Below are 13,854 nucleotides of genomic sequence, written 5' to 3'. Positions count from 1 at the left end.
ATTGAGCACATTTTTTTTTAAGGGCTTCCAATCGGTATTTACAACCCGACATCATGAGAATTAGATCTGGCACTAACTATAGTAGGTAACAATTATAAGTATCAGTTCGATTCCCAAGATCCGCATAAGTTTATAGCTTTGAATACTAATATTCCTAGTTGGTTGACTATATTCAGGTGTTTTTACAAGCGTATTTTATTTCAATGTACTCAATACACGGGTTATTAAATATTTGTATGCACTTGAACAAAAATGTATAGACATTATATTAGACTAATATACTAATATACTGTTGAGACCTTTATTAAAATTATATCTTTCTGGTATTCAAAGGAAGCTTCTATGCTTAATTGTACAGTTGTACAATACATTGTTCAATAAAAAATAAAATGAAAAAATAAATAAATAAATAAAAATAAAGTCATTGTATTGTATAGAAGGAAATGCGTATCGAGAATGTTCTAGAATCGTCCATGTTTTCAACTCTTGGTGTTCTCGAATTTTCTATGTCCAATAAAAGCGCTGCGTTCGCCAACGGTCGCTTCAGTCTTATCGCATCAGCTGAGTGTTTACGCCATTGTATATCAAGTCCGTTTATATATTGTCTGTTTATATTCTGCTCTCATCTCTGCGAGTTGTCTTGTACGATTCTTCTGTTTTCTTGTATTATCCATTGACTATAATATACAAGGTAAGCTTTAAAACTCTCGTTTGTAATTTAACTTTTTTCAGTGTATTCTTACATGTTAATATCTGTGTATAACGTTTATGGAATTTTGATTTAATTATATTTTTGGAATCGATTATGGTGATTAGATAATAATTATGGATTAGTATAATTTTATTTTCATACCCTCGCATATTTTTTCATTTCTCAGTATGAGTGTTGGTCTAATATACATAATAATATTTTATAGTTTTCCCTTAAAATTTATATATAACTGTTTTGAATGTCACACCTATAAATAACAATATATTAATGTATTCCTTTGTTTTAGATGTCTATGTTGCCATTTTTGTTGGATGAATTGGCTCGGCCAACTATATACGATCAACACTTCGGTCTTGGTTTACTGGATGATGATTTACTTCTAGCATCACGTCAATATAGTCCAACTCGTTGTCCAATTTTGTTGAAGTCTTACCTAAGACCACATCGCTTAAATTCTGCTGCAGAGAGTGGATTATCATGCATCCAAAATGACAAAAACAACTTCAAGGTGAATTTGGATGTTCAGCAGTTCAAGCCTGAAGAAGTCTCTGTAAAAGTTGCTGATGGCTATGTAGTGGTTGAAGGAAAACACGAGGAACGTAGTGATGAACACGGTTACATTTCACGTCAGTTTACCAGGAGATACAAGGTACCAGATAACGTTGATATGAATTCTATTAAGTCTACATTATCCTCAGATGGTGTGTTGAGTATTGGAGCTCCAAAAAAGGTACTAATATATTGTTATTGATATTTTTTAATCAATCTTAATATAAGATATTAAAAATTAAAATGATACTTATATTTTTATAAATGTAGATACCTGAAAAAAGTGCTGGAGAAAGACCGATTCAAATTGTTCAAACAAACCAACCAAGTATCAAACAGTCTTCAAACAAGGATAAAGATAACTGTGAAAGTATGGAAGTCAATCAATAATTCTTACGTATTTTCTTTTTTTCTTAATGTATTTTAAGGATTTAAAATTAATTATATTAGTTATTATAATATTAGATTAATTTTACTGTATTTTCTAGAACCCAGTCATATTTTTCTGGTATTGTATAAATATTACACTAGAGTTATATTTTTTTCCTCTATTATAATCTAATAATTTATTCTCAAATAAGTAATTTTGTTCCTTTTATGAAAACATTTTAATACTTTTAAACTAATAAAGTTTAAATTTATATTAATTACCATTTGTGTGTTTTTATTTGTAGATTGAAGCTTTTTGATTAAAGACTATTTTGATAATTAAGTAGTTTAAAGTGTTATAAGAGTAAATTAAGATTCTGTTCCAATTTATTTAAATTGTCTATTAAATGCCTGGTAATAATAACATAGAATATATTAATTATGTTAATAATGAATTGGTGTACTCATAGTAACCAATATTTTTAAATATTTTAATATTTATTGATTACATTTCATAGTCTTAAGTTATGAAAATCAAATCAAGAAATAGATTTAATAAGTGATAAAATCTTTGAAAATGATTTTTCATTTTTGAAAGATTAAATATACTAATTTAAAAAAAATTAATATGCTCTTTATTGGTATAATTAAAGCCAATCCATATATTTATAATTAATATTTAGGACTACTGCAACAAAAATGTAATCGCTTATTCTTGGAAAAAGATTTTTTTTGAGTAATAACGCCTATAATAAAATTCCATTCAGTAGACATTTTGTACATAAATATTATTTTAAAAAAACTACTTTATTCTATAAATTTATTGGAATTGCTTTGGATAAGCAAGAAATTCTTTTGATGTATCAAAAACATCATGTTTAATTTTTTTGATTCTTTTTTTCAGTATTTATAAACTCAAAACCGCATTATTCAATTATTTGTGTAATTAATATCAATTAAATTTACCAATGCCATATCACATTGACATTATACATATAGGCACCTAGGTGTTGGTGTCACATCATATAAAATTTTGTTGTCGTACGTTTGCTACGACACACATCACGTTATTTGTGGGTCTAAGACTAGAGATCTAGGTTTAAGATCTAAGATAAACCTTGTTTATATTTGCAATTACTTTTCATAGAATTTTCAACTAAATATTAATATTACATTTTAATGTTGATGAAAATTTCAGTGATATTTCAAAAAAAAAATCTTTAATATCACAGTTTAAAAATATTCAGCAATATAAATTCTGATATGGTCAAGTTTTAGGTGGAAATGTACCCATTATACTCAAATTCTCAGCTAATGAACTTGGTGACTAAATAATTTGATTGGATCATTCTATAATTTAGAATATAACATGAAGTTGGAATATACTATAATCTACTATTTCCATCTACTAGTGAACATTGAATTTCTATAAGAACAATTGTGAGTTCTACATGTGTTTTAGATAAAACCTTATTACTTTTGATGATCTATCCAGTATTTCAAAAGGCGCTAAAGCTTAGAGTGAAATATAATATATTAATTAATTAATAATATAGCTCGTATATTGACGTAATAACGGTTAAATTAAGAGGTGTCCAAGATGTTATTACACTCACATTATCGGTCTAATTATCGGTTACAATTATGTTTTAAAATTATGGTTTACACACAGCCGTGGTTACAAGTGTTATTATCACAGCCGTGATGATTATCATCTGACCACGGTTTTTTACTATTATCATACAACAACATAAACAATAATAACAAGAGCATTGATATCAATAACCGGCCGTTTTTGAATTATTTTATTGAAATTTGTAATTTGTCTACAAATAGTTTTTATTGTTAATGTTTTTATGCTGTTGGTTTAAGAAATTTATTTTTATTCAATAAATAACTCGAAACTTTTTTTGGCCACAGTGTAAGGCTGTAATCCTACTGTATTTAATTTTTATAATTATTATATCCCAGTAGGTGGTAGTATTTTAGATGTCTAACCAAATTAAACCAATAAACAAATTAGACGTACATAAAATATGTTCTGGTCAGGTAAATTAGTAATTTATCATCAATAATATTGAAGATTTATTATATTTTGTGTTTTTGGTAACATTGTTGATCTTAAAGTATATTATAAATTATAGTTTCTAACCAATACATGATTTTAAACATACTATGTGTATTATCTATAATTTAAGGTTGTGTTAAGCTTGGCTACAGCTGTAAAAGAATTAATAGAAAATAGTTTGGATGCTGGAGCTACATCAATTGGGATAAAACTGAAAGAATTTGGAAAAGATTTGATTGAAGTAACAGATAATGGAGCTGGAGTTCATCCTGATAATTTTGAAGGCCTTGGTTTGATTTTTTAAGTAATGATTGATTAAAATACAATATTTATCATTTATTCATTTATATTTGTAGCTTTAAAACATCATACATCTAAAATTCAAGATTTTGCCGACTTGACTTCTGTAGAAACATTTGGTTTCCGTGGAGAAGCATTAAGTTCATTATGTGCTCTAAGTGATGTGACAGTGACTACAAGACATTCATCACAGGCTTGTGGCACTAAGCTGGTATTTGATCACACAGGAAACATTAATTTAAAAATTCCTATTGCTAAACAAGTATGTATTTATTGGATTTTCTTTGTAAAAACATTAAATATATGTGGTTTATATAATAAAAAAAAAATAATTTATTTTGAAATGAAATTAATTGTTATTAGGTTGGAACTGCTGTTTCTTTATCTAATTTATTCTACTCATTACCCGTGAGGCATAAAGAATTTCATAGGAATTTAAAAAAGGAATTTGGAAAAATGATTCAAGTGGTAACTGGTTATTGTTTAGTTTCTACTCAAGTGAAGTAAATTAATATTTTTAAACTTTCAATTATGTAGATAGTAAAAAAACATTTTAATATTTGTAGAATTTCATGTATCAATCAAATTAAATCCAGCAATAATATTATTCTCTCTACTCATGGTAGCAACACGGTATTAGAAAATATATCATGTATTTATGGTCCTAAACAGGCAAGTTATAATAATAATGAAATTTTCAATTTTCCTTTATTTATTAATATACTAATTTCTAGGCTAACAGTTTATTAGTTTTAAAGAAAGTTGTTCTTGAAGATGAACAAAATGATGCAGTAAATATTTTTGAGGTGGATGGTTATGTATCTAGCTGTGATCACAGTAGTGGCAGAAGTTCTAAAGATAGACAATTTTATTTTATAAATTCAAGGCCATGTGAACCTTTAAAGGTAATCAAATATTATAAATTTTAAACAACAAAATTTAAATTTATAGTATTCACTGTTTATTCTATGATGTATATTTAATGATTTCAATACTTTATAAAAACATTTTTACAGTTTATTTTGTTTTACATGTTTTAGCTAATTTTATAATTTTTTGTTACACTATGTGTACATTTTAAAAATATTCTGTTAAATTAAGTTTTTTGTAAACCCATTAAAAATAAGCTAATAAAAATAAATGAATGTTACTTGATTTTTCTATATTTATTACATTAACAGGTAACACTACATTAAAAACATAATTAATTTAATTTTATTTATTATTAACATAATTTTTTTCAAGATTTAATAGTCAAGTGATTTAATATTACTTGTATTTGTCTTATTACTAGGTTATTAAAGCAGTTAATGAAGTTTATCACCAATACAATCAAAATCAATATCCTTTTGTTTACTTAAATATAACAATTGCAAGAGATGAAGTAGACATCAATGTTACACCTGATAAAAGACAAATATTTCTTTCTAATGAAAATTACTTGGTCTCAATGATTAAAGTGGGAAATTAATATTAACTTATTTTATTAATTCATGTTAAATGTTAATAAATATGTATATGTTGTTCCATTTTAAGGCTAGTATGAATAAATTGTATGAAAATATTCCATCTACTTATAAGATGAATACATTATTGCATGATTCAATATCAATCAAAAGATCTTATGAATCAAACGCAGAAAACACTAATTTTAAACGTAAGAAAAAAACCATTTTAGCAACTTAATTAACAATCATATTTTTTTTGCTTATAATTACAAATAATTTCAGAATTAAAATTGGACACAAATGATGAAAATATAAAAACCTCTAAAAGCCATTCAGAAGAAATTAGAGCTAAGCTTAATAGATGGAAATCTTATTCTAAAGTAGATGCTAAAAATACAATAGACCAATTTTTAACAGAAAAAATTGAACTTAATGATAATCATAAAAAAAATAGTACTGAAGAGTTTAATGAAACTCAAATGGACGGTAGTTCATTTGAATTTATTGAAAATATTAAAGATATTGATGAAGCAGAAAAAACTGTTGAATTGAAACAAGAAGAAGATGATGAAAAAATAGAAACATTCATGGATACATCAAACTGTAAAAATAATGAAGTAACCAAAATGTGTCCAATTAACCCAAATGATAAAAATACTAAAGAATACAAACTGTTGGAAAATGTAGCTGAAAAATCAGACAAAGAGGAAAACTATCTTCATTTGAAAAATGAAATAAACATGAATAGTAAAGATGAATATTTATATAATCAAGATACTGATAATAATTTAATAAAAATAGAAACTGATATTAGCATAGAAATAGACTCTTCTATAGCACCCAAAGTTAGAAAATGTGCTGTAGTTGATATTAACATTGAACAAATTAGACAAAGGTTGAAAAACTTAACTACTAGAGTATCTGAAAAACAAAAAATTAAGACACGTTTTTATGCAACAATTGATCCAAGTAAAAATCAACAGGCTGAGAGTGAATTATGCAGAGAAATTACTAAAGATATGTTTGCTCGAGTAAGTTAGTGTGAAAAGTAAAATTAGCAATCTTAGATTACTTAGATTATTTTCTAATTAAAAAAAAAAAAAAAAATTTGAAAATATTAAACAATTATAGAACTTACTATAATATAAATCTTATTTTGAGAAATTAGTTAAAATTATACAACAATGTAATAATATAACAATATATAATATAATTATATTACACATTTTTAATAAAATTTATAATTTTAACTTTTAAGAGTTGAATTTTAATGAAATTAAAACGCATTTAATGTCATATTGTTATTAACAAGTTAAGAAACTATTGTTCACTCTGTCTTAATCTTATATAATTTAAATTAAATATTATAATTACTTAATAATACAATAGAGTTGGCATACCTATGGTATACATACTGAAATGTGGTATACTGCCCTAGTTAGAAAACTTACAAAACTAAAATACCATATCAACCATTTTTGATAAAAAAGCTCTTACACTTTAATAATTACAATTTACACTTTCCTTAAAAATATTTTAACATGGCTTACTACTGTTACAATTTCTGAATATTTTGTGATGTGAAAAGTGCATGTATCATATTGTAAGCTTCAATTGTAAATTATTTGATTTAATGGTTTGACGGGCATTTAATGGACATTTAATGCTAGTAGTTTATATCCATATCTTGTATCAGTACTTATGTATTTTATATGTTTGACATTCCATTACAGATGAGTATAGTTGGACAATTTAATTTGGGTTTTATTATTACTAAACTTGATGCTGATTTATTTATAGTTGATCAACATGCTACCGATGAAAAATACAATTTTGAAACATTACAAAAAACTACAAAAATTATTAGTCAAAAACTAGTTGTGTAAGTAAAAAAAAATAATAATAACAATAATAATAATAATAAAATTATACATTTATATTTTTAGACCTCAAAGTTTAGAATTAACTGCAGTTAATGAAATTATATTAAAGGATAATATAAATATTTTTCAAATGAATGGATTTGATTTTGAAATCCAAGAAGATGGTGAGTTTATTTGTTGAATTTTAAATTGTAATTCATTTTAATCTACACAAAAAACTTTTTATATATATTTTATGTTTTAGCGGATTCAACAAAAAAAATTAAATTATCTATGATTCCTATGAGTAATAATTGGAGATTTGGTAAAGAAGATGTAGATGAACTTTTATTTATGTTACAAGTAATTGAATAAAAAATTACTGATCTTTTTATAAATACTAAATATTTATTTTATATTTTACATAGGATGCACCAAATACTCTTTGTAGACCTTCTAGAGTCCGTTCAATGTTTGCGTCTCGAGCTTGTCGCAAATCAGTAATGATTGGTACTGTTTTAAATATGAACGATATGAGAAAGCTTATTGACCACATGGGTGTCATTGAGCAACCCTGGGTAAAATAATTGTCATAAATATTATATAATATCTAGAGAGTTATATACATTGCACATTTTGTCAGTATCTTTTTTTTAAAGCTAAAGGAACTAAATGTATTCCTTATGAGTAGGCTTAGGGACATCTAGCATTTGCATACTTTTTTGCAGGAGAGTGTATATTTTAAAATTATTATGCTTATTTTGTATATTTTGACAAATTTTTCAAATTTTATTATTTAAAATTAAAAACTATAGATACAAATAACATATATACATATTTCAACTGATTGATCGAAAAAATAATGTACCTAAGAGGTACTTCCAGTAATATGCTATCTACAAACTACCTCTCATATCTTGTTATAATTTTTATGTAAGTATAAATAATACTAAAAACCCGTATCGACCATATAACCCGCTGGATATTAACTGGATATCGATAAGATAATAGTCGATATAGAATAATAGATTATTTGTTTAGTGTTCAGTTCAGTCGATTATTATCCGTTGTTTTTGCGTCTCGTAAACACACCACGTCGAATCATACTTAAAACGTTGTACGCATATATTTTGTAACATTGTGTAATGCCGAAAATACAACAGTCTACGAGTAGCCGACTAAAAAGTTTTGTTTCGGAGTTTAAAGATACATTTACATCTGATGGACACGTTTTATTTTGTGTACAATGTGGTCATTTTTTTTTTTTTTTTATGCATATAAATGCATATAATAATGATTTTAGTAGCATATTTGTGTTTTTATGGGGCTATAAGTCCCTAAGCCTACTTGTGAGTCATTTAGTTATAGAACAGATATTTATTACCAATAAATAATTAGACATGTATTAATTTTAGAATTGTCCACACGGAAGACCAACAATGAGGCATTTAGTGAATTTATCATTACTAAATAAAAATTTTGAATGAATACAATTCCAACACCAATATGTATGTATATATGTTTAAATAAACTTAATATTTACCTGATCACTTATATTAATAATTATTTTAAAAATGTGTTTATAAAATAAAATGTTCAACAAATTGTTGTTCTTTTCTTATGAATTAATTTTATTCAGTATTCTTCTTCTTCTCCTTTACCTTTCTCGCAACTATTTGGGGTCAGCCATCTTTGTCTTGATTTTCTATAATCCCTATGCACACACCAACAGCCTTCATAAAATTTTCAATCACATCCAATCATCTGTTTTTTGGTCTTCCTTTTCCTTTTTTCCATTCAATGTTAATTTTCATAATAATTTTTACTACCTTTCATCTCATCACATGCCCAAACCATCTCAGTCTATTTTCTCTCATCTTATTCACTATACACTATTTTATTTAATATTCATACATTTTTAAACAAAAAACTGTTTAGTTTAATTAAATTTATTATAGTTATATAATTTATTAAAAAAAAAAAAATAAATATAATGCAACATAGAAGCAATGTATGCATCAACATATAATGTAATGTTGTGATAAAAATAAAAATAATTTATAAAGAATAATTTTATTCCAACATCACAATGGTTTAAACCATTTAGGCATCTTATTTTTATTAATTGATGTATTATTTTGTTTAGAAGAAAAATTTGTTTTACTATTATTCCGATTATCAAATTGTTGACTTGGTCCTGGTTGAGCATCCTGGAAACTTTCATTACTTGGAGAATCATTTATAAACAAAGTCCTTTCTTTTCTGTAACAGATTATTTATTTTCAGGAAATTAGTAAAATTGTAGGCAGTTTGTTGTTTTAGTTATTTTATTATTCAATATATGAAATAATTTCTAATAACTACTCTAAAGAATTAAAAATATTTACTACAATAAGAAATAGTAATGACTAAGATTGGTTACTAATATTTAATATTTCAAAAATTGGTTGTATATATTGTACATAATGAATATTAAAATATGAAAATCTTAGAATAAAATAATAATACCCAGTGTACCTATAATTTTTAATAATTATATTTCTCTTATTTGTACTTTTAATAATTTTACTAGTAACATTAGCTTACCTAACGAGATATGCAGCTATTGAAGCTTGACATCCTGACACAATTTTTTGCCTGAGTTCGGGTTTTAAATGATCAATTTCTGTACAACATGAAAAATGTATCATAGCAGATGGCACACATTCACACTCCAATAAACTGTCTTCCGGTTTCAAAATAGTTTTAGGAGGTGTAGTAACTATTAAAAGAAATTATTATAATATTAAATAAAATAAAAAATATATTTAAGTTGATAACTAAACTCTTACACAAACAAAATTCCAATGATTCATCCACAAGATATTTTCGAATAAAATTAATTACGTCCAATACCGTTTCAGTTGTTTTAAAAACAGATTGTAACACTAATCTACTTGGAAAGTGTATTCTAATAATACACTTATTGTATTTTTGTAATAATTTTAGTTGATTATTAGTCTTCTCAATTATTCGCATGGCACTTGTACACAGTTGGCCGTCTTCATACTGAGATCTAATCAAAAATTTGAAATACTATTAATAATAAACAACAAAACTTAAAGATAGCATTTGATACTTATCAAATAAGTAAGTTGATTTAAAGTTCATTATATAAGTATGAATGTTTAACTATAGATATGCAGTAAATTTTTGATTTCATAATAATAATATGCAATAAGATGATAAGAATAAAATGATTTGAAACTGTAAAAAAACTGTAGTAGTTGTATAATGGTATAAGTAGTTATAACCAGTTGTATTATTATTGGTAACTACTAACATTTCATAAAACTTTTAGTTATTTAAAATGATTTTGAATCATACAAATCATTTGCAACTATCAAAATTGTTTATGTTCACCACTTAGGTGGTTAGTATTTAATATTTATTGTATAATTTTTAGATAAGAAGTACAGTCACACCAATAACTTGTACCTAAAGGCAAAGAAAGACATTCTGGATTTCTTGGCCAATTAAAATTCATTTATAATTACCTAAAATCTATTTTGATTTAAAGAAACTAGTAAATAATATTAGTATAATAGTATTACTCTAAACAGAAAATAAGATTTTAAATATTGTTATACTAAATATCAAACTTATTAATAAACATGTATTCTACTGTTTCATGAATAATGTAAGTTTTAAGCAAATTTAAAAATAATTTACCGTGCATTTTTCAAATCTCTTAATACAAGAGTAACATCTTTTACAGTTGGTTCAAAAAAATCGTCACTTTCGTCTTGATACAAAACTGAAGTACCATCCATAATGTCAAATAACAATGTATCGCGGTCATCTAACTAAAAATAATAAGTAAAATTACTGAATCTATTGAATATACTATTCTACTTATAAAATAGACAATCTAATATAAGTGTAAGAGAATTATTCAAGTATCTAAATTATACTAACATATGATATTGATTTCTTGAAATTATTGAGATCTTCATCAGTAAGAATAGGTTTTTTTTTGCTCTCTGTTACTTTAGTATTGTTATCAATATTTTCTGAGAAACCCAACATATTTACAGAGTCATCTTTTATATTTTTGCCATCAACATTAGATTCAATATCCATGAGCTCTATTTTTTGATTATTTATGCTACATTCACTTGCTTTGGTTAAATTTTCTGGTTCAATGCTTGAAGATTCTTCAATTTTGTTTTCTCTATGTCCTAATACCATAGGAGTTTCTTCAGTTTTTAGTTTTCTTACTGCAGGTACATACACATGAGCTTGGTCTTCTGATTCTTTTTTGTTAAGTAATCTAAAAATTGAACGGTAATTTGTTATACAAATAATTAAAATCAACAAAAAAAATAAATTAATAAAACAATAAGTACTATGACACCAACAATTAATTTAACATGGTAAATATGTTATGATGATATATAAATAAAAATAAGAGTCTATGAATAAGCATCCATACACAAATTGATACATGAATATGTCTTATACACAACAACAAACAAGTAAAATGAATTATGTGTAACATCCTGTATAATATTTAGAACATTTTAGCAAAATCTCCAGTGATAAGATAATTACTATATTAATATAATGAATAATAATTATTAAACTAATAATATTACCATAATGTCAAGTTTAGGATATAATTAAGATTATTTATCATTAACTTTTTAATTAATGATTCATTTAAATTGTCATTGTTCAAAATAATGATCTAACAATAGACTTATATCAAGGTAAACATTAAAACATAATTTAATATGACTTAATACTCGCAAATAAATAAACAAACTACATTTCTCAACTTGAGATTGAATCGAGATACTTAAGTAAAAGAAAGCGTACTAAAATCTAAATTACACATAAATATTAAGAAACTTCACAGTTTTTAACATACAATTATAGAGGTGTTGTATTTAGTAAAACTTAATTTAAAAATATTGTAAATTAATTAATTAATTCAATTAAAAAAACCTTAATAAAGCTTTTCCGCTGAATAATCCCATATCTTTTAACGTTTTTTGTTGCAATTGCTCTTTTCCAATTATTTCCATTCTCGTATAAATTATGGCTGGACTATCATAATTGGAAAGATTATTTTTCAACAATGTCTGTATAATTTCCCATAAATTTTCTAGAAAAAAGTAATATAGTTACAAATATAAAATAACACGTATTATAAATAAATTATAACATCAGAAGACTTACGGCTTGATGGAAATTCACCAGACAATCTTGATCCATCTTCTACTTGTAACCATACACCAACAGGGCTATCTTGCCTAGATTTTTTAGCCGGAGTTAATTCTAACATGGCATTATTGGCAATATTGGTAAATCTGATCAGATTAGTTGTGTCTAATATTTTATTATGATATCTAGCAAACAAAAACATCAGTGAAATATCAAATATCTCATAATTTAACAGAGTTAAAAATATATTGCTTACTTTAAATCATAATCATCACTGTTTACTTTTAGTTTTGTGCAGGCTAATTCTAATACCTAAATAGAAAATAATTAAGAATAAAACATTAAAATTAATACATAGTAAGTAGTGTATGGTTCAAAATACTTGCTTTAAGTACAGTCATATTAGGATTGACTTTAACATTGATTCTGGCAGCATTTTCACCCAAGACGATTAAATTGGTAGTCATTTCAAGAAAGTATAGGGAAAATATTTTAAGTACGCTCTAATAATTGTAATAGCTGTTAGACAATGAACAAACAAAATTAATACAGGTACCGCAATGGTTTATGAGTTATTAATAGAAACTTCAATTTTATTTTTTAGAATCATTAATCATGGATAAATATTATTATTTTACTGTTTGAAAATATTGAAGTTAAGAAATAGCTTTGTCTACTCATTCGATTTGTCCAACATCTAATCGCTGGTATGATCATTGGCTATTATCACAATAGTATGTCAAAAACTACATGATAATAAATGTCCATAGTCACGTTGTACCACAGAACAATATTGTACCTATTAACGGTTATGATAGATAGAATTCTTATCAATTTCCGTCCCTCAGGATCCTTGATAATGAGCGGTATTTTGATCGTTCATGATTTTAAAGAACCTTGCTGATTTCTACTACACTAATCTAAGATTAGTATGAATATTACAATCTAACACAATGGAGTAGATGGAAGTATATGTCCTATGCTCAAACGAGTGAAGACTACCTCTTAAGAGTGTCTCATATTACAATTTTAATTCAAGTTAGTGCATTATAATACTATTATGTAACAGTATTTCGACTAAATAAATAAAACAGTTTTTTTGTAACAATCGTTTAATACATTAATTATTTAATTAATAAGTACAATGTAATATTATTCTTGATGGATTCTGCTATAAATTTAGTAATACTTGAGTAAAATATTTTATCTATCAATATGGTTAATATAGCGTTAATTGAACAAAAAATCTAGTCACCTATATAATAGTTCATTAATAAACAGGTAGATGCTTGTTAGAAGTAATGATTTTTGGGATGCTAACTCAGCACCTTTCTTATC

General features: G+C 25.2%; 3 protein-coding genes across 4 annotated transcripts; 2 read left to right on the top strand and 1 right to left on the bottom strand.

The window, feature by feature from the left end:
• The first annotated feature begins 543 nt into the window (after positions 1-543).
• On the top strand, positions 544-1,808 carry LOC112692594 (alpha-crystallin A chain-like). The gene is made up of 3 exons (XM_025567318.1): positions 544-691; positions 999-1,442; positions 1,532-1,808. The coding sequence occupies exons 2-3, from the start codon at positions 999-1,001 to the stop codon at positions 1,649-1,651; spliced, it is 564 nt and encodes a 187-aa protein (XP_025423103.1). The 5' UTR covers positions 544-691; the 3' UTR covers positions 1,652-1,808.
• A 1,638-nt stretch (positions 1,809-3,446) lies between these two features.
• LOC112692592 (mismatch repair endonuclease PMS2) lies at positions 3,447-8,846 on the top strand. The gene is made up of 14 exons (XM_025567316.1): positions 3,447-3,679; positions 3,829-3,988; positions 4,055-4,260; positions 4,362-4,501; positions 4,565-4,670; positions 4,733-4,903; positions 5,293-5,457; positions 5,535-5,655; positions 5,729-6,477; positions 7,180-7,328; positions 7,393-7,493; positions 7,574-7,671; positions 7,737-7,886; positions 8,724-8,846. The coding sequence occupies exons 1-14, from the start codon at positions 3,620-3,622 to the stop codon at positions 8,793-8,795; spliced, it is 2,448 nt and encodes an 815-aa protein (XP_025423101.1). The 5' UTR covers positions 3,447-3,619; the 3' UTR covers positions 8,796-8,846.
• Positions 8,847-9,365: 519 nt separating this feature from the next.
• On the bottom strand, positions 9,366-13,213 carry LOC112692595 (tether containing UBX domain for GLUT4). Of its 2 annotated transcripts, none has more exons than XM_025567320.1 (9): positions 12,903-13,213; positions 12,773-12,828; positions 12,532-12,701; positions 12,298-12,457; positions 11,266-11,620; positions 11,020-11,153; positions 10,140-10,363; positions 9,895-10,069; positions 9,366-9,570 (listed from the first exon to the last, which is right to left on the bottom strand). In XM_025567320.1, exons 1-9 carry the CDS (start codon positions 12,981-12,983, stop codon positions 9,393-9,395), a joined length of 1,533 nt encoding a protein of 510 aa, XP_025423105.1. In that variant the 5' UTR covers positions 12,984-13,213; the 3' UTR covers positions 9,366-9,392. The 2 variants fall into 2 exon arrangements, with proteins under 2 accessions (XP_025423105.1, XP_025423106.1); XM_025567321.1 differs by having other exon boundaries at positions 12,899-12,986.
• Between the last annotated feature and the right edge of the window lie 641 nt (positions 13,214-13,854).

The sequence above is a fragment of the Sipha flava genome, unplaced genomic scaffold (genome assembly GCF_003268045.1).
Source record: "Sipha flava isolate LNK unplaced genomic scaffold, YSA_version1 75_pilon_pilon, whole genome shotgun sequence".
Taxonomy (NCBI): domain Eukaryota; kingdom Metazoa; phylum Arthropoda; class Insecta; order Hemiptera; family Aphididae; genus Sipha; species Sipha flava.
This window is presented reverse-complemented; position numbering and strand designations above follow the sequence as displayed.

Bases quoted from the DNA above. Each gene is read 5' to 3' on its own strand.
- LOC112692594 (XM_025567318.1), top strand. From the start codon at position 999: ATGTCTATGTTGCCATTTTTGTTGGATGAATTGGCTCGGCCAACTATA. The intron at 1,443-1,531 runs GTACTAATATAT...TTATAAATGTAG, and splicing joins GTATTGGAGCTCCAAAAAAG to ATACCTGAAAAAAGTGCTGG.
- LOC112692592 (XM_025567316.1), top strand. From the start codon at position 3,620: ATGTCTAACCAAATTAAACCAATAAACAAATTAGACGTACATAAAATA. The intron at 5,458-5,534 runs GTGGGAAATTAA...TTCCATTTTAAG, and splicing joins ACTTGGTCTCAATGATTAAA to GCTAGTATGAATAAATTGTA. The intron at 7,672-7,736 runs GTAATTGAATAA...TATTTTACATAG, and splicing joins AACTTTTATTTATGTTACAA to GATGCACCAAATACTCTTTG.
- LOC112692595 (XM_025567320.1), bottom strand. From the start codon at position 12,983: ATGACTACCAATTTAATCGTCTTGGGTGAAAATGCTGCCAGAATCAAT. The intron at 12,702-12,772 runs GTAAGCAATATA...TTTGTTTGCTAG, and splicing joins AGTGATGATTATGATTTAAA to ATATCATAATAAAATATTAG. The intron at 10,364-11,019 runs GTAAATTATTTT...ATTTTTGATTAG, and splicing joins AGAGATTTGAAAAATGCACG to ATCTCAGTATGAAGACGGCC.